The sequence below is a fragment of the Hypanus sabinus genome, chromosome 28 (genome assembly GCF_030144855.1).
Source record: "Hypanus sabinus isolate sHypSab1 chromosome 28, sHypSab1.hap1, whole genome shotgun sequence".
NCBI classification, from domain to species: domain Eukaryota; kingdom Metazoa; phylum Chordata; class Chondrichthyes; order Myliobatiformes; family Dasyatidae; genus Hypanus; species Hypanus sabinus.
In genome coordinates, this window is record NC_082733.1 from 9,189,653 (window position 1) to 9,209,586 (window position 19,934).

Consider the following 19,934-nt stretch of genomic DNA (forward strand, 5'->3'; position numbering starts at 1 on the left):
AGTCATAGAGAGGTAGTAAATGGTTGTCTCTCTGACTGGAACCCTGTGACTCCTGGGGCGGTGCTGGGTCTGTTGTTTTTTGTCATCCTTATCAACCACCTGGGTAATGATGTGGTAAAATGGATTAACAAATTTGCAGATGACACTCAAGATTGGGGGGGGGGGGGGTGAACAGTGGACAGCGAGGGTTATCAAAGCTTGCAGCGGGATCTGAACCAGCCAAAAAACTGAAGTTAAAAATAGGAGATAGAATTTCAGGGTAGGACTTACATAGTGAGTGGTAGATCACTGAGGAGTGTGGAAGAACAGAGGGATCTGGGAATACTGACCCATAATTCCTTGAAAGAGCTTTCAAAGGTAGGTAGGTTCATAAAGAGAGCTTTTGACACATTGGTCTTCATAAATCACAATGCTGAGTACAGGAGGTAGTTAAAGTTGTATAAGGCCTAATTTGGAGTATTGTGTGAAGTTTTGGTCACCTACCTACAGGAAAGATGTAAGTAAGGTTGAATAAATTGAAAGAATATAGAAAAGCCTCACAAGGATGTTACTGGGAGTTGCGGACCTACGTTATAGGGAAAAGTTGAACAGGTTAGGACCGGACAATGGCATGGATGGGAAAGAATAAGCTCAGATCTGACCACATCTTCAAGGGCAAATTGGTCTCTTTTCTGTGCTATCTATATACACTGCCTTCAAGACAGCCTGCCGGTCAGTACGGGGATATCAAACCGGGATCTAATGTTGCTGATCTTCCTGAACCACCAGCCCCTTTTTGCACTAAACGTCTCCCAGCCTACTACTGTTGTATGTGCGGAAATCCGACTCAGAGCAGAATCACGGGTGCTGAATCTCCATCTTCAAAATCATCTCTATGCTTGCATTTCTCATGTGATGAGATATCCTCATAACCAGTGCAATGGCTTTCCCCCAAATTCCTGTGATTCTTAACAATGCAGATCCCATGCATCTGTTCATAATCTAATGTCTGTTCTAATGATGTTAACTTATTACCATTTGGAATGAGTTTAAAACAGATGTATAGTGGACACCATTCTGACTGGATGAATCACAGTCTGGAAAGGAATCAAAAGAGTCTGCAGGGGATATTTAGATTCAGCCAGCTCCATCTTGGGCACAAGCTCTCCCCCACCCAAGGAGGTGCCTTAAGAAGGCAGTATCCATCACTGAGGACTTTCACCACCCAGAACATCACTAGCATCAGGGATGAGATTCTGAAACCCACACTCAACAATTTAGGAGCAGCTTCTTCACCTCCGCCATCAGATTTCTGAAAGGTCCATGAACACGACCTTGATAGTCTTCTTTTGCATTATTTAATTTTTCTGTCACTTATAGTAATTTTTCATGTTTTTCACTCTGCTGATGTCACACACATTTCAAGACATTATGTCAGTGATAATAAACCTGATTCTGAAACCATCAGAAAGAAAGATCAAAAAATGATCTTAATGACGTGGTCAGCTGCAAACCAATGTTACTTTATTCTTTCAAACAAGTTGTTTTTGAAGTTTTCCAGAATCAGCTGATGCAAAAATAACAGTGCCAGTTCTGTTGATGAATCTTCAATACTTCAATATTTTCACATATATAGTTGTTTTTGAGATTTCCTGCATAGTAGAGAGTCAGTAATGTCTTGAGCCTTGTTTCTCATCCTCACTATTTACAAAACCTTGACCAGTCTGCTGATCAGTGTATTCAGCTAACACACACAAAATGCTGGAGGAACCCAGCAGGCCAGGCAGCATCTATGGAAAAGAATAAACAGTCAATGTTTCGGGCCAAAACTCTTCAACAGGACTGGAGAAAAAAAGGTGAGGAGTAGATTTGAAAGGTGGGGGGAAGGGAAGAGAGAAACACCAGGTGACAGGTGAAAATGGGAGGAGGAGGAGAGATGAAGTAAAGAGTTGGGAAGTTGGTTGGTGAAAGAGATACAGGGCTGGAGAAGTGGGAGTCTGATAGGAGAGGGCAGGAGGCCATGGAAGAAAGCAAACCGGGGAGGAGCACCAGAGGGAGGCGATGTGGTGCGAGAGGGAAAAGGGGAAGGGGAACAGTGAAGCAGGGGGCATTACCAGAAATTCGAGAATTTGGCGTTCATGTCTTCAGGTTGGAGGTTCCTCAGACGGAATATAAGGTGTTGTTCCTCCTACCTGAGTAGAGAAGGCCATGGATAGACTTATCGGAAGTGGAAGTAAAATAGATGGCCACTGGGAGATCCAGCTTCTTCTCGCAGATGGAACATAGGTGCTCAGTGAAGCGGTTTCCCAATCTACCTCGGGTCTTCCTGATATACAGGAGGCCACACCAGGAGCGCCGGACATGGTAGATGACCCCATCAGACTCAGAGCTGAAGTGTCACTCACCTGGAAGGACTGTGTGGGGCCCTGAATGGTAGTGAGGGAGGAAGTTTAGGGGCAGGTGTGGCACTTGTTCCACTAACAAGGATAGGTGCCAGGAGGGAGATCAGTGGGGAGGGACAAATGGACAAGGGTGATATGTAGGGAGTGATCCCTGCAGAAAGCAGAAAGTGGGGGTGGAAGGAAAGACGTGCTTCATAGTGGGATCCTGTTGGAGATGGTGGAAGTTACAGAGAATTACGTGGTGGACATGGAGGCTGGTGGGATGGTAGGTGAAGGGCCCTACCCCTGGTAGGGTGGTGGGAGGATGGGGTGAGTGCAGATATGCGTGAAATGGAAGAGATGCGGTTGAGGGCAACGTTGATGGTGGAGGAAGGGAAGCCCCCTTTGAAAAAGGAGGACATCTCCTTCGTTCTGGAATGAAAAGCCTCATCCTGAGAGCAGATGCGGTGGAGACGGAAGAATTGAGAGAAGGGGATGGCATTTTTACAAGTAACAGGTGGGAAGGGGTGTAGTCCAGGTAGCTGTGAGAGTCTGTGGGTTTATAATATCAGTAGATAAACTGTCTACAGAGAGAGAGATCGAGAAAGGTGAAGGAGGTGTTGGAAACGCACCAGATAAATCTGAGAGTAGGGTGGAAGGTGGAGACAAAGTTGATGAAGTCGACAAGCTCCACGTGGGTGCAGGAAGCAGCACCAATGCGGTCGTTGATGTAGGTAGGAAAAGTGAGGGATGGTCACCAGTTGTAGGCTTGGAACATGGACTGTTCCACATAGCTGACAAAAAGACAGGCAGAACTGGGGCCCTTGCGAGTGCCCATGGCTACATCTTTTGTTTGAAAGACGTGGAGGAGCCAGAAGAGAAATTATTAAGAGTGGGGACAATTTCCGCTAGACGGAGGAGAGTGGTGGTGGAGGGGAACTGGATTGTGTCTGGTGTCCAGAAAGAAATGAAGAGTTTTAGAAACATAGAAACATAGAAAACCTACAGCACAACACAGGCCCTTCGGCCCACAAAGTTGTGCCGAACATGTCCCTACCTTAGAAATTACTTGGCTTACCTATAGCCATCTATTTTACTAAGCTCCATGTACCTATCTAAAAGACTCTTAAAATACCCATCGTATCTGCTTCCACCACTGTTGCTGGCAGCACATTCCATGTACTTACCACTCTCTGATTAAAAAACTTACCCCTGAAATTTCTTCTGTACCTACTCCCCAGCACCTTAAACCTGTGTCCTCTTGTGGCAACCATTTCAGCCCTGGGAAAAAGCCTCTGACTATCCACATGATCAATACCTCTCATCATCTTAAACACCTCTATCAGGTCACCTCTCATCCTCCGTCGCTCCAAAGAGAAAAGGTAGAGTTCACTCAACCTGTGAAGCAGCAGTACTCACTGTGAGCAGCAGGGGCATTCTTTCTATGCACACACCAGAGGGTATAGGTGCAAATACCAGAGGGCATATGTACAAAATTAAGGGAGGGAAGTTTAGGGGAGACATCAGGGGTAAGTTTTTTACACAGAGGGTTGTGAGTGCCTGGAATGACTTGCCAGGGATGGTGGTGGAGGCTAAAACATTAGGGGTATTTAAGAGCCTCTTGAACAGGCACATGGATGAAAGAAAAATGGAGGGTTATGGGGTAGTGTGGGTTTAGTACTTTTTTTAAAGGACTATATGGGTTGGCACAACATGGAGGGCTGAAGGGCCTGTACTGTGCTGTAGTGTTCTATGGTTCTATGTTCTCATTAGGCATGCTCCCCAATCCAGGCGACATCCTGGATTGGATTTTGATGCCTTCCTAGTGAGGAATGGAGGCGTGTGGTGACTGAATATCCATGGTGAAAAAAGATGCTCAGTGTCAGTGAACTTGAAATCATTGAAAAGCTTCAGAGCGTGTGAAGTGTCTGGGATGTAGGTAGGAAGGGACTGAATAAAACAGAATCAAGGTATGCAGATATGAGTTCAGTGGGGCAGGAACAAGCCGAAACAATGGGTCTATTGGACAAGTGGGTCTGAGGATCTTGGGTAGGATGTAGAAATGGGAGGAACAATGAGGTTGATGATGGTGGATGGGAGATCCCCAGAGTCAATAAGGTTGGGATTGCGCTGTGCAAAAGCTGACTGTTTCATTGGATGTGAAATACGTGAAGTACATTTATCATTACCAATCTTCTCTGATAGGATCAATGCTGATTCATCAATTATACATTTACTCACTGTGAGCAGCAGGGGCATTCTTTCTAAATTGCTAATCCAGATTCCCAGTGCTTGGAATTTACTGTTAATGTGTTCATGAGTTCCACCAGCTGCATCTTGTAACAGTAAATTCAAAGGACTGGGGTATCAAGGCTACCCTTCTATATCCAGTCTTTGCTGTCTTCTCCCTCCTTTGTCACTCCTATTTTGCTTCATTGATACCTTGCCTCATGTCTAACTATTTAGTGAAAGATCTTTCGTTAATTCTGCCAGACCTGCTGTTTTTCATTTTCATCACTACTAGTCCATTTGCTAACTTTTCAGAGATGCTGAGCTGTCGATATATTGACATTGATGCCCATTTGAAACAATCACAACCTACCCCACCAATTAATTCTTAAACAGGAGGCATCAAAATGCTCAATGTAGCTCGAAACAAACTTTGGAATGAAACAGTTTATTGACTTGAATATTTTTTTGGCATGATAATCGTATACTCACCTGACTTTAGAAAATAATTTGTGTAAGTCGTAATGCAGTTCTCACTAGTGCCCCGAGAGGGGAGAGTGAACAGCCAGTAGTCAGAGTACTTACCGATACAATCAGTGTAGATGAGTAACACAATGATGCCCTGATGGGAATTTTTGGAATCTGGATACTCCTAGTGCCAAGTGTAGATACAGGAGGGTTAAAACTGATGACTGTCTAATAAGAGAGAGGGTGCAGAAGAGAGAGATTGGAATAGTGGAACTGGTCATCATGCAGGCATATCTTTCGGTGCTGTAGGGAGGATTTAACCTTGAATGGCAGAGGGATGGTACCATGCTCCCATAGCTGTTACAGCTCAGGGTGTCAGTGTTTGGATTTCAATTCCAGCATCCTCTGCAGGAGTCTCTGTACATTCTCTCCATGGAACGTGTGAGTTGTCTACATGTTCCAGATTCCTCCTATAGTCCAAAAACGTACTGGTTAGTAGGTTAGTTGGTCATTGTAAATTGTCCGGTGATTAGGTTAGGGTTAATCGGGATTGTCAAGGGTTCGATGGACCTACTCCACACTGTTTTTAAAGAAAAGGATCAGAGAGAGAAACAAAGACTGGAATGAAAGTCTCAAAGTGGATGGCAAGAAATCAGTGGTGCAAGGTCGACTGGGCTATAGTACAAAATAGGCAAGAAGGTAAATGGCAAAAAGATAAACCTAAAAGCTCACTTGTAATAAGGTAGATGAACTAACAGAAGTAAACTGAAGTGATGTGGTGACCATTGGCGCAAGGAGGTCAAAGTGGGGATATTTCGGAGGGATCACTGGTGGGACAAAATTGCTAAAGGAGGTGCAGTGTTACTGCTGTGAGAGTCAATGTAACCTCACAGGACTGAGTTTGTCTGGCTGAAGTGAAATACGGTAAGCAAAAGTGATGTATAGATCTTTAAGCTATAAGCACATTGTTAACAACATACATTCAGTGGCCACTCTTTTAGGTATACCTGTACAACTACTCGTTAATGGAATATCTAATCAGCCAATCATGTTGCAGCAACTCAGTGCATAAAAGCTTGCAGACGTAGGTGAAGAGGTTCAGTTGTTGTTCAGACCAAACATTGCATTGGGGAAGAAATGCAACATTAATTGTGGAATGATTGTTGGTGCTAGATGGGGTTGTTTATCTCAGAAACTGCTGATCTCCTGTGATTTTCACACTCAAGTCTCCAAAGCTTACAGAGAATGGTGTGAAAAACAAAAACCATCCACAGAGCAGCAGTTCTGTGGGGGAAGATGCCTCGTTAATGAGAGAGGTCAGAGGGGAATGACTGCGTTGGTTCAAGCTGATGGGAAAGTGACAGTAATTCAAATAGCCACGTGTTACAACAGGGGGTGCAGAAGAGCATCTCTGAATGCACAACTTGTTGAACCTTGAAGTGCATGGACTACTTTTAAATTAGTCCAGCCCATTCCTTCTACATAGCCCTCCATTTTGGATTAGGTGGGTTTACCAAGATGGAAGAGTAGCTGTGACAATAACATCGTACTGTGTATGCAAGATAGTTTGTCAGAATAATAGATAGTGAAGCAGACAGGGATCATCTTACCCTGGAACTTGTAATGTTCAATGGGCCGGATTTAATACATAAGCTCAGAGTAAGGGTTACTCTTGGATATAGTGATCATAGTAGGATAGAACTATGATAGTCGACAAATGAGAAACTTGGGTTTGTAGCTGTTGTGTTTTACTTTACTAAGAACATAGAACATATGCCTTTTGGCCCACAATGTTGTGCTGACTCTTAAACCCTGCCTCCCATATATCCCCTCACCTTAAATTCCTCCGTATAATGGAATGAGGATAGAGTTGAAGAAAGTGGGCAAGCAGTGGCAGATATTTAAAGAGAAAGTTCATGGCTGTCATCAAAAGTAGTGTATTAAATTGAATGAGAAGAATATCTGGAGGCAAAAGTTAGTGTAGACTCCAAAGCTGGGACAGATTCAGAATTCAGTAAAGGAAGATAAAAACGATCACAGAAGGAAAATGAACTAAGAGAAAACTAGCAAGAAATATTTAAAAAAACATTATTTATATAAAAAGAAAGCACAGCTTCAAATGGAGACCCTTCCCCAGGCGAATGAGCTGAGAAAACAGTTACATGATACAGCAAAATGCAGAGGAATTAAACCAAAGTTTTGCTTCCGCATTTAGTTTCGACTGTCATGTTGATAGTGAATAATATTGAACAGAATTAAATGCCATCACTAAAGAACTGATATGAGCCAAACTAATAGGACTAATAAAGCTTGTGCCCCAGATAGCTTACACCCCAAGTTCCTGTAAGATACTGAGAAAGCACTGCAGGATTGACCAGTGTGACACCCCTTTTCAAAGAGGGAGACAGACAGGCAGAAGGTGAGTAATAATGTGCCAATTAGCCTAACATTCTACAGTTGGAAAAATGTTACTCAATTAGCAGGAAAGTAATAGTAACACATGTAAAAAATCGTGATCGAATCAGGTGCCAGCATGACTACATGAAAGGGATATGACACATATCTTAGTTGTTTGAGGATGTTTCAAAGAGAGTGGAGAAACGAGAACAAGCAGATTGCTCATATCTGGACATCCAGAAAGATTAAGGTACAAGAGCCAATTGTGTAGGAGATAATGTACAGGGATCCCACCTATAGCCAGAGGGAGACAGAGATCAGTGCTGAGACAGCAAATGTTTACAACATATACTAGCGACCTGCAGAAAGGAGAATAATAGTTAGGAAGACAGGATTTGAGAATGAGATGGTTTATAGAGAGATAGTGATAGCTTATGCCTGTAGGCATAGAGTTAGAGTACAATGTGGGAAAATGTGAATTGTTCATTGTGGAAGAACAAGAAATTATATTCTTTAATTGAGAAGAGCATGCAGACAGCCACCGATGAAGGGGTGGGGAGGGTGGTGAGGCTTGTGCACAAAACACAGGATGTAAGGTGCTGCAGGTAACAGGGGCACGACAGTTAGTGCTGCTGTCTTAGGACTATATAACCGTATAACCATATAACAATTACAGCACGGAAACAGGCCATCTCGGCCCTTCTAGTCCGTACCGACGCTTACACTCACCTAGTCCCACTGGCCCGCACTCAGCCCATAACCCTCCATTCCTTTCCTGTCCATATACCTATCCAATTTTACTTTAAATGACAATACCGAACCTGCCTGTACCCAGGTTTGATTTTGCCATCACATGCTGACTGTGTGGAGTTTGCTCATTCTCTGGGTTTCCCCATGTTCTCCAGTTTCCAATTATTTTATCTAGAGATACACTATAGCATGGAATAGGCTCTACTGACCCATCAAGCCACACCACCCAGCAACTCCCAATTTTAACCTTAGCCTAAGCACAGGACAATTCACAATGATCAATTAACCTAGTAACTGGTATGTCTTTGGACTATGGGAGAAAACTGGAGGAAAAGTATTATTTCTGAGGTTCTGTTTCATTAGGATGATCCTGTTTATGGATGGATTGTGCTAGGCAGAAAGGGTAAACAGGTTGAACTGCTGCTCTGGTTAGATTTTAGATGAATGGGGGGTCATTTTATTGAAACAGATGGGGTACCTCCTCTTGTGAGAGAGATCAGAACAAGTATAGACAGAGGGATGAGAATGCTTGGAGTTACTCGGTATTGAGCCCTTGGGTTATCTGAAGCTGAGATGGATAGATCACAGGTTGGAAAGCAAGTCAAGATTTATGAAGGAACTGCAGGAAAAGTAGACTTGAGGAACATCAGATCTGACTCATTCTTTATGGCTGTACCACATCCCCCCCCCCCATAATAGTCCTCCATAAAGCATCAGGAATAGGAGGTGACCACCCTGGGTGTTTCTGGTAGAATGGAGGGTGGGTTGGAAAGGGGATGGGAGATGATTCACATCCACTGCTTCACCAAGCTGGAGAAGATTTTCCTTCTCATGGCTAATGTGATTACTGAATCACCCATTAATTGAGTTCTTCTGTAGTTACGTTCTCCAAAGAGATCTTGTCACATAGTCTAAGTACTTTGAAATGTGTGTGACAATCTGCAGTGTATTTGGAGCTGCCTAATTAAGCCATTCAATTATGGGCTGGGTGGCTCTTTAAATGTGATCAAAGGGGAACACAAAGTGGTAAAATGGGGTGCTGCTTGTCTTTTTATTGTAACTTTGGTTCTTTTTCTGGACCAGGAGCTAGTCATGTCCAGAGGGTTCAGACATACATTACATAATGTCACCCTGTGCCTTCTGAAGTTAGGAAACACCAGACATAGTAGCGTGGCAATTGAATGATCTTGATTTAGTTCCACAATATCTCATTCTCACCCACAAATTATTGCTGTCACTAGGTTACAGCAATTTGGGTTGCAGTGGGCCGTGAGATCCAGTTTCCAGCATCAATGCAATTATTATTGAAAAACTTCAGTAGTGCCAATATTTTAAAAGAATCACTGACTGTGACCTTTAAACATTATTTGGTCATGTATGGAGACACATTTGGCAGTCAACACAAAGACATTACAAATCTTTTCAGCTTTACATTTATTGTGAAACCTCTCTTAGACAATCTTCGTAATTTATACAAATGATAGGTTATAAATTACATTTCTTTAACCCAAAGGTCCTCTTGAAATACATCTTAACTCTAATAAATTACAATCTCAGCCAACACTTAAAATACCATTGCTTCAGAACAGTGATGTTACCAAATAAAGCAACAGCTAGATGTAAAATATATGAAAATTGTACAATACTGTTCCATAATTGCCTTAACATTGTGATCCATAGGGTTGTGTTGTCTTCTGTACTTAATAAATAAATAGAAACTTACATACAATAGAAAATAAAGACAGATTGAAAACAACTTAACAATACAGAGTAAGGTATCCGAAAAATGACCTGCTATTTCGGGAAACAAGGAAGGGTTTGAGTTAAAATGGCTTCTCAAGTACTGTCTACAAATATTATCACCAGTTTTTGAAACAAGCCATGTTCATTGACAAATAAACACAATGATAAATACACCATACTACTGCAACATCTTAGGAGCTTTGACTATGTTTCCACAGACAGCATTAAAAAATCAGTAGTAGTTCCACTATCAATCCTGTATACCCAGACCTGTACGTGGACTTAGCTCAAGGTACGATCTCTCATAGCTTCAACTTCTTCGTGATGGGAATTGGAAGAACCTCATGAAGTTTTGCAGTATCTTCCCCAACTACAAGATTGACCCATGCAGGTTTGAAACTTCCTTTATATCCCACGAATACCAACTTGTCTGAAATAAAATAAGCAGTGTAACAGGTAAATAAATCCAAATTGCAAAACTGCTTAGTGACAGGTGATCTATGAACATAAATATTGTAACCTATCAACATGTCTCACTACCGTGAATAGAGATACTATTTCAATGTTCTGAAAAGCATGATATTAATCAGCAGCTTTTAAAAGTAAGTATCAGGAAAAGATTAAAACTGGATAGAATCTGAAGCAAGAACAAAACACTGGAAAAGCAGTATCTCTGGAACGAGAAACCAGTCGACATTTTGATTCAGTAGCCCTTCTCAGAACTGAGAGACTGGAGAGTTAAAAAAACCCAAAAACAAACAAAAACATAAATACTGGTAGAAGTACTGGGACCTCTACTTTTTGTGATTTTTATTAACGACCTGGATGTGGGGGTAGAAGGGTAGAAAACCAGAGCAAAACGTGCAAAATGCTTGAGGAATTCAGCAGGTCAGGTAAAATCTATAGAGAGGAATAAACAGTCGAAGTTTAGGGGCGAGAAACAGCCTTGAACTTTCAAAATGATGAGTTCTTGCAGCATTTTGTACATGTTCTAGTATAGACCAAACTGTTGTGGGCTATTTTCATCCTAGCACAGTCATGGCCTCAACTAGCATTACACTAATGTCCACTCGAATGTTTTAGGATAAACATTTTGAATTACTTAGTTAATTTGGTACTGATCAAGCCACCTTTAAACTCTAATTCGTAGAGAAGGAATTTGTAGAATGCCTACGAGGGGGCCTTTTAGAGCAGTTCGAGCTTGAGCCCACAAGGGAAAAGGCAATTCTAGATTGTGATGAACCAGGTTTAATTATGGTGTTTAAGGCAAAAGTCCCCTTAGGAGGCAGTGATCATAATATGCTAGGATTCACCTTGCAGTTTTAGAGGGAGAAGCTAAAATTAGATGTATCAGTATTATAGTGGAGTAACGAGAACTACAGAGGCATGAGAGAGAAGATGGCCAAAGATATTTGAAGGGAACACTAGGAAGGATTACAGTAAAACAGCCATGACTGGTGTTCCTTACAGCAATTTGGAAGATGCACGATAGATACATTTCAAAGGTGGTAATTTCAAAAAGGAGGATGAGACAACTGTGTTTGACAGGAAAAAAAAACAAAAGAGGACATATAATATAGCAGAAATTAATGGGATTGGGATGCTTTTAAAAACTAATGAAGACAATTAAAAAGCAATGAGAGAAGAGATGAAATATGATGGTAAGGTAGCCATAATATAAACGAGGATACCAAATGTTTTTTTCAAATATACTGTATAAAGAATAAAACAGAGGTGAGAGTGGATATTGTTACAGGGAGAAGGCAGTAGAATAGGGTTGAGAGGGGTAATAAATCAGCCATGATGGGCTGAATAGCCCAATTCTGCTCCTATGCTTTATGGTCTATCATATATTGGACTGCTGGAAAATGATGCTGGAGTGGTAGTAATGGGGCACAAAGAAATGGCCGATGAACTTAGTGAGTATTTTGCGTCAGTCTTCACTATGGAAGACACCAACAGTATTCCAGAAATTCGAGAGTGTCAAGAGTGGGGAGCAGAAGTTGCTATTACTAAGGAGAAGATGTTTGGGAAGCTGAAAGGTCACCTGGACCAGATGAACTACCCACCAGGGTCCTGAACAAGGTAGCAGAAGAGGTTGTGGTGATCTTTCATGAATCACTAAATCTTGGAACACATCTGGAAGACTGAAAAATTGCAAATGTCAATCCATTCTTTAGGAAGGGTGGGAGGCAAAAGACAGGAAATTATAGACCAGTTAGCCTGATTATAGTGTTTGGTAAGATGTTGGAGTCCATTATTAAGGATGAGGTTTTGGGCTACTTAGAGGCACATGATAAAGGTTGTAGTCAGCATAGTGTCCTTCAGGTGAAATCTTGCCCGAGAATTATTTTGGAATTCTTTGAGGAAATAACATGTGGGGTAGAGAAAAAAAAGAGTGACTGGATGTTGTTTACTTGGATTTTTAAAAGCTCTTTGAGAAGGTGCCACACATGAGGCTGCTAAACAAAATAAGAGCCTGTGGCATTACTAGAATGGACAGAAGATTGGATGAATGGCAGGAGGTGAAGAATGGGAATAATGGGGGCCTTTTCTAGTTGGCTGTCAGTGACTAATAGTGTTACACAGGAGTTGGTGCTGGGAACACTTCTTTTTATGTTGTATGTCAATGATTTTGATAACAGAATTGATGGCTTTGTGCCCAAGTTTGTGGACATTACAAAGTTAGGTGGAGGGTCAGGTAATGTTGAGGTAGCAGGGAGCCTGCAGAAGGTCTTAGACAGATTAGGAGAATGGGCAAAGAAGTGACAGATGGAATACAGTGTAAGGAAGTGTATGGTCATGTAATTTAACAGAAGGAATAAGGGCACAGACTATTTTCTAAATGGGGAGAAAATTCAGAGATCAGAGGTGCAAAGGGACTTGGGAGTCCTTGTGTAAGTTCCTTAAAGGTTAACTTGCAGGTTGAGTGGGTAGTAAAGAAGGGAGATAAAATGTTAGCATCCATTTCGAGAGGACAAGAATATAAAAGCGAGGTGTAATGCTGAGGGTTTGTAACACACTTGTCAGACCATACTTGAGCAGTTTTCGGCACCTTAGCTAAAAAAGCACGAGCTGACATTGGAAAGGGGACAGAGGAGGTTCACAAGAATGATTCTGGAAATGGAAGTGTTAACATATGAGGAGTGTTTGATGGCTCTGTCCATGTTCTCACTGGAATTTAGAAGAATGAGGGAAGATCTGATTGAACCTGCTTAATATTTAAAGCATAGAAAGAGTGAATGTGGAGAGGATGCTTCCTATAGTGGAGGAGTCTAGTACCAGAGGACACAACCTCAGAATACAAGTATATCCCTTTAGAACAGAGATCAGGAGGAATTTCTTTAGCCAGAGGGTAGTGAATCTGCGGAATCTATTGCCATATTTTTCTGTGTCGGCAAAGTCGTTGGGTATATTTAAAGCCGAGGTTGATAGGGTTTTGATTAGTAAGGGTGTCAAAGGTTACGAAGAGAAGGGAGGAAAGTGCGGTTGACAGGATAACAAATCAACTATTATTCAATAGCAGAACAGACTCAATGGGCCGAACAGCCTAATTCTGCTTCTGTTTTATGGTCTTATGATCCAATGGGGTCAGATTTTACGAGGTCATTTGGGAAGGAATGTTGTCTCCTGAACAGTTCAATTTTGAAATGTGGCAAAGGATCTCCTTATGAAAGGACAAAAAAGTTTTAGTTTAAAACTTAGTCTTAAGGATGGCTCTAGTAGTGCTGCAGTCCTTCAGTACTGAACTGGTTACAGATGCCAAAATGCTGGGCTCCAGACTGCACAGCAGGAGCTGAAGATAAGGGTCTGAGTCCAGGGAAATTGCAAAATAAATAACAAGTATAGGTATATAGATCTAGAAGTTGGGTTCTTTTGTTGCCTGTCTCCTCTGTCCAGATTTTAAATGAAAGTGATTATTTCCAGATGAAATCACACAATCGGAAAACTGGAATGGGTGCTCTGCATTATTATTGATCACATCTGATGTTAATATTGTATCAAGCATTTATTTAATGTACAATGCCTATTATGGCTCCTAGCAGGATAAACTAGAGCTCGGAGGTGAGTTCTACAAATGAGCACAGAAATATCGAGGGATGCTTTGATCTGGAAATCCCACCGATTCTTCATTCTGATCTGTTGATCAACACATTTGCTACACTCCTCCCCAATGATCAAAATATTCTGTGAATCAATTTTCTTTCTCCTTCATTGTTTACAAATTTTGAAGTCTGTATTGTTACGGGGCCAATCAGAGCTTGAGTGCTTCAGCTTAGTAGATAGTGCAGGGGAGGGTGGGGGGGGGGGGGGGGTGGCCACACACACCTTCTGTGTTTCCTGAACCTCTATTACAGCTTTTTATACATCGTGTCTCTAGTCCTTTCAGTCTGTCATACTGTACTTCTAAACTTACCAAGGACGTGGCATTGGCCATAAATACTTAATTTTGAAATATGCAGGCTCTGCATAAGCACGTCCTTTAGCTTAAGCCACCCTAATGCTGTCCCAAACTTCTTGCTGGCCAATTTCACCATCGATTTTATGACATTGGCCTATGCCAGGAACAACATGATTGTAATAGAAGGTGCACAAGAGGCTGTGGTTATAAGAATAGGTTGGATCAATTGGATTTATTCATTGGAAACTGGGAGATTGATGTGACCTCGCAGAGATTTAAAATTATGAGACGCATAAATAGAAACAGATAGAATCTCTCCCCAGAGCAGGGGAGTATAGGGCACAGGTTTAAGGTGGGAGGTTTTTCACACAGAAGGTGGTGAAGATCTGGAGTGGGCTACCAGAGGAGGTGGTGAAGGCCGATACATGTAAAAGGACACTGCTGAAGCAGGGCTCCTGGATGCTGTTGGAATTAGTGAGGGTGGGGTATAAATGCTGAATGATTTTTGTTGTGTCTCAACACCGTCACATAACTTGAGTTCAACCTAGGGTCAATCACAGCTATTGCATGTGAACTGAGAGCTCTGGGAAACATGACAGAACCGAAAAATTAGAACCAGACTGTTCAGGAGTGAAATCAAGGCAAGATCTTCCTGCATGAAGTGCAAAATCTACAAGAACCTCTGCTTATAAAGGCTGTGCATATTGGGGGTCAATTGAAATTGTCAGCATTGAGATTGACATATTCCAGCTGTCATTTCCCAGAGTTAAGCACAAGGTGAGTAAATAGCATCAGGGAGATCGGACTGCCTGGGGTTACAGTACTGTTGGATTGGAGTATCAAATTATTGTTTTTCTGTAGTTTAATCGTTCCTATGCTTGCTTGTATTTTTATATAATTACCTATATACATGTGATTGCTCAGTGAATTTTCCAGTGATTGTATTATAGCTGCTTCTGTATTTTTCTAGAAGCTTCTTAGTTTTTCTGCAGCAAGTGTCACACTTCTTGAGCATTTTATAGGTTAATGGTTATCACTGCAATGTTGTTATATTTTTAGTCTGAGCTTTGTTCTTTCTCTCTTTGATCTTGTAACACTTAATAAATGTCCCCAAACAATAAGTTTTATTTCTCATTCTTGACTTCTGAAGAATTTCCAGATCCAACAGTACTGAAACTTAGCAGGACTTTGAATTTTCTGCTTCAGTGCATGGAAAGTGGAAAGATGGAGTGGTGAGTCCACAGTCCACCACTTGGTGTCATCCAGTGCACATGGAAACAACATGAAATATTTTCAAAATAAAGCGTGCCTGGGGTAACATGATATTCTAGTACAATAACAAGATTATAACAGTGGAGTGGAAAATGCTATATCAGGAAATGTATTCACAAGGGAAGAGAACTCACACTTTATGTAAAGTCTGTGCTGTCTGATCAAAGATTTTAACCCACTGAATGGACTTTGTTTATTAAGTAACTGTCAGCAACAAATAAAATTGAACAAGAAAGCAAAATGAAAGAAGAAACTTTTTGGTGCTATTAACTGGGTTGAGATTGGTTAAAGGTGCTTCAGTCAGCTGTGAGGAAAGGGATAATAGTTTGGAAATAGTTGGAGCATCGTGTCCACTATCCAAGCCCAGACCAGCGATCAGGAAGACTAAACATTCCAGTTTATTGGCGACCCTGACCTCCCATTCTAATGGCATGTGAGAGTGACACACAGGAGTGGGGGCTGAGGAGGAAGATTACTGATGGAACACTAGAGCACTTTACTTAGCTCCAGAGCTTGACAGCTCACCCTGTAGGAGCCACGCTTAAATGAAGGGCAATTTTCAATCATCATCATTTACAGCATGTATACCAGGACTCATATTCTGAAATAGAGCTTTCCAAACACTTACCACAGCTAAATGGTGGTTCCTTTATTCTGAGACTATACTTCCAAGTTCTAAACACCCCAACTTGGGGAAACAACCTTTAACATCTACCCTGTAGACCCTTCACAGAATCTTGGAAATCTCCGGGAAAACACTTCTCATTTTTCTCAATTCTAATCAATTTAGGCCAATATTCCTCATTTTCTGCTCCTAGGTCCTAACCCCATGGATTAGTCTGGTGACTCTATACTGTGCTCTTGCCAAGGCCTTGCATGTCTTCCTCCAGATAAGATCTCCACACACATCTCCAAATCAGATCTCAACAAAGCTCTGTATAATCTTGGCAACATTTCCTTGTATTTTTGCTCTAGGTGCCTCACAATAAAAGTCAAAACATCACTTGCCTTCAGAGGTGCTTTTCATATCAGAATATCGAATTACTCCTCTTGTGAAATAGTGAATCCAAGATTCCATTATGCAGCAATACTTTCTTGTTTCCCACAGTTTAAAAATTATTCTAATTTTTCTTTCTTCCTGCTGTGCAAGGACTCCCATTTTACTGGGTTACATTCCATTTGCTATAACTAATGAACTTTTCACCGAAGTCTTTTCCCTAAAACATACTCAGTTTTTTGCTGTTCTGTACAGAACCCATCAGTGTCCCCTCCATGGGTCAGCTTGTCTCTCTGACCTGTGCATTGTGGTGTGAAGTCAGGAGTGAGCTGGAGGTCTGAAGCTGACACATCGCTCCAGCCTCATCGCTGAGCTGAAGGGCTGACAACAAACATTTCAGACAGAGGGATTGTACACCCTTCATGTGAAGCCCGTCAGGGGTGGTTGTCACATACAGCAGGAGCCCAGATAAACCAATGGGTTGATTGACTTTGTTAAAAAGGTAAATGTAGTTAAGGATTTGTATTTTCTTTGCTCTTAAGGTTTATATAAGGTTTATATCACATGACTTTCTACTAGTACATTTTGAAATTGTTCAGTTTTTACATATTTCTCAGCATCTACTGAGAGCTCAAAGGCCATCACAGTGGTTTGGCTAGTGGAACTGCTGTCTCACAGCTTCACTGATCTGGGTTCACTCCTGACCTGTCTGAGTGGAGTTTGCACATTCTTCCTGCTGTGTAGGAAGAATCTAAGGAGGGGAGTTGATAAGAATGTCAATAAAGTAAAATAGTTTAGCTAGGATTAGTACAAAATGAGGCGCCTAATGATCAGCGTGGACTTAGTGGGCCAAAAGACTCTTTCAGTGCAGTTCATCTCCATGGGTGTGTGACATGTTCAGGAGTCAGGGTCTCAGAATCGGCTACCTGAAGCCCAGTCTCTGCTTGTGTCCTCACTGTCCCAGGGAATGTTCACAGGAGTGGGACCTAGGGTGACTGGACCTGTGGAACTGCAGTGTTTTTTATAGACCACCCAGTAGTAAAAGGGCCATTGAGGAGCAGATAGGGAGACAGATTCTGGAAAGGAGTAATAATAACAGGGTTGTTGAGGTGGGAGATTTTAATTTTCCAAATATTGATTGGCATCTCCCTAGAGTGAGGAATTTAGATGGGGTAGAGTTTGTTAGGTGTGTTCAGGAAGTTTTTTTGACACAATATGTAGATAAGCCCACAAGAGGAGAGGCTGTGCTTGACTGGTATTGGGAAATGAACCTGGTCAGGTGTCAGGTCTGTCAGTGAGAGAGCAATTTGGAGATAGTGATCACAATTCTATCTCCTTTACCATAGCATTGGAGAGGGATAGGAACAGACAAGTCAGTAAAGTGTTTAATTGGAGCAGGGGAAATATGAGGCTATTAGGCAGGAACTTGGAAACATAAATTGGTAACAGATGTTCTCAAGGAAATGTACAGAAGAAATGTAGCAAATGTTCAGAGGATATTTGCGTGGGGTTCTGAGTAGGTACATTCCAATGAGACATGGAAAGGATGGTAGGGTACAAGATACGTGGTGTACATAGGGTGTTGTAAGTCTAGTCAAGAAGAAAAGAAGAGCTTACGAAAGGTTCAAAAAACTAGGTAATGATAGAGATCTAGAAGATTATAAGGCTAGCAGGAAGGAGCTTAAGAATGAAATTAGGAGAGCCAGAAGGGGCCATGAGAAGGCCTTGGTGGACAGGATTAAGGAAAACCCCAAGGCATTCTACAAGTATGTGAAGAGCAAGAGGATAAGATGTGAGAGAATAGGACCATTCAAATGTGACAGTGGAAAAGTGCATTTGGAATGGGAGGAAATAGTGGAGGTACTTAGTGAATACTGCAGCAAAGTATTCTTTATGGAAAAGGATCTTGGCAATTGTGGGGATGACTTGCAATGGACTGAAAAGCTTCAGCATGTCGATATTAAGGAAGAGGATGTGCTGGAGCTTTTGGAAAGCATCAAGTTGGATAAGTCACCGGGACTGGGGTCCCAAGCTACTGTGGGAAGCGAGGGAGGAGATTGCTGAGCCTCTGGCAATGATCTTTGCATCATCAATGGGGACAGGAGAGCTTCCGGAGGTTTGGAGGGTTGCAGATGTTGTTCCCTTATTCAAGAAAGGGAGTAGGGATAGACCAGGAAATTACAGGCCAGTGAGTCTTACTTCAGTGGCTGGTAAGTTGATGCAGATCCTGAGAGGCAGGACTTACGAACATTTGGAGAGGGATAATATGATTAGGAATAGTCAGCATGGCTTTGTCAAGGGCAGATCATGCCTGATTGAATTTTTTGAGGATGTGAGTAAACACATTGATGAAGGTAGATCAGTAGATGTAGTGTTATGGATTTTAGCAAGACATTTGATAAGGTACTCCATGCAAGGCTTATTGAGAAAGTAAGTGAGGAATAGGATCCAAGGGAACATTGCTTTGTGGATCTAGAACTGGCTTGCCCACAGAAGGCAAAGAATGGTTGTAGATGGGTCATATTCTGCATGGAGGCTGGCGACCAGTGGTGTGCCTCAGGGATCTGTTCTGGGACCCCTACTCTTTGTGATTTTTATAAATGACCTGGATGAGGAAGTGGAGGGACTGGTTAGTAAATTTGCTGATGCCACAAAGGTTGGGGACATTGTGGATAGTGTGGAGGGCTGTCAGAGTTTACAATGGGACATTGATAGGAGCAAAACTGGGCTGAGGAGTGGCAGATGGAGTTTAACCCAGATAAGTGTGAAGTGGTTCATTTTGGTAGGTCAAATATGATGGTAGAATATAGCATTAATGGTAAGACTTTTGGCAGTGGGGAGGATCAGAGGGATTTTGGGGTTCGAGTCCAGAGGACACTCAAAGCTGCTACTCAAGTTGACTTTGTGATTAAGAAGGCATACAGCGCATTGGCCTTCATCAATCATGGGATTGAGTTTAAGAGTCGAGAGGTAATGTTGCAGCTATATAGGACCCTGGTCAGACCCCACGTGGAGTATTGTGCTCAATTCTGGTCGCCCAAGTACAGGAAGGACGTGGAAACCATAGAAAGGATGCAGAGGAGATTTACAAGGATGTTGCCTGTACTGGGGAGGATGCCTATAAGAATGGGTTGAGTGAACTTGGCCTTTTCTCCTTGGAACGACAGAGGATGACAGGTGACCTGACAGAGGTGTACAAGATGACGATTGGCATTGATCGTGTGGATAGTCAGAGGCTTTTGCCCAGGGCTGAAATGGCTAGCACAAGAGGGCATAGTTTTAAGGTGCTTGGAAGTAGGTACAGAGAAGATGCCAG

The 19,934-nt window shown here is 42.0% G+C and overlaps 1 protein-coding gene across 1 annotated transcript in view; it reads right to left on the reverse strand.

Moving 5' to 3' along the window:
* Nucleotides 1-9,616: 9,616 nt before the first annotated feature.
* The window catches only part of cemip (cell migration inducing hyaluronidase 1), a 194,355-nt gene continuing 184,037 nt past the window's right edge, over nt 9,617-19,934 (reverse strand). The window contains exon 29 of the mRNA XM_059952579.1: nt 9,617-10,377. Within this exon, the coding sequence (XP_059808562.1) occupies nt 10,250-10,377 (128 nt within the window). The 3' untranslated portion in view covers nt 9,617-10,249. The remainder of the gene's footprint in view (nt 10,378-19,934) is intronic.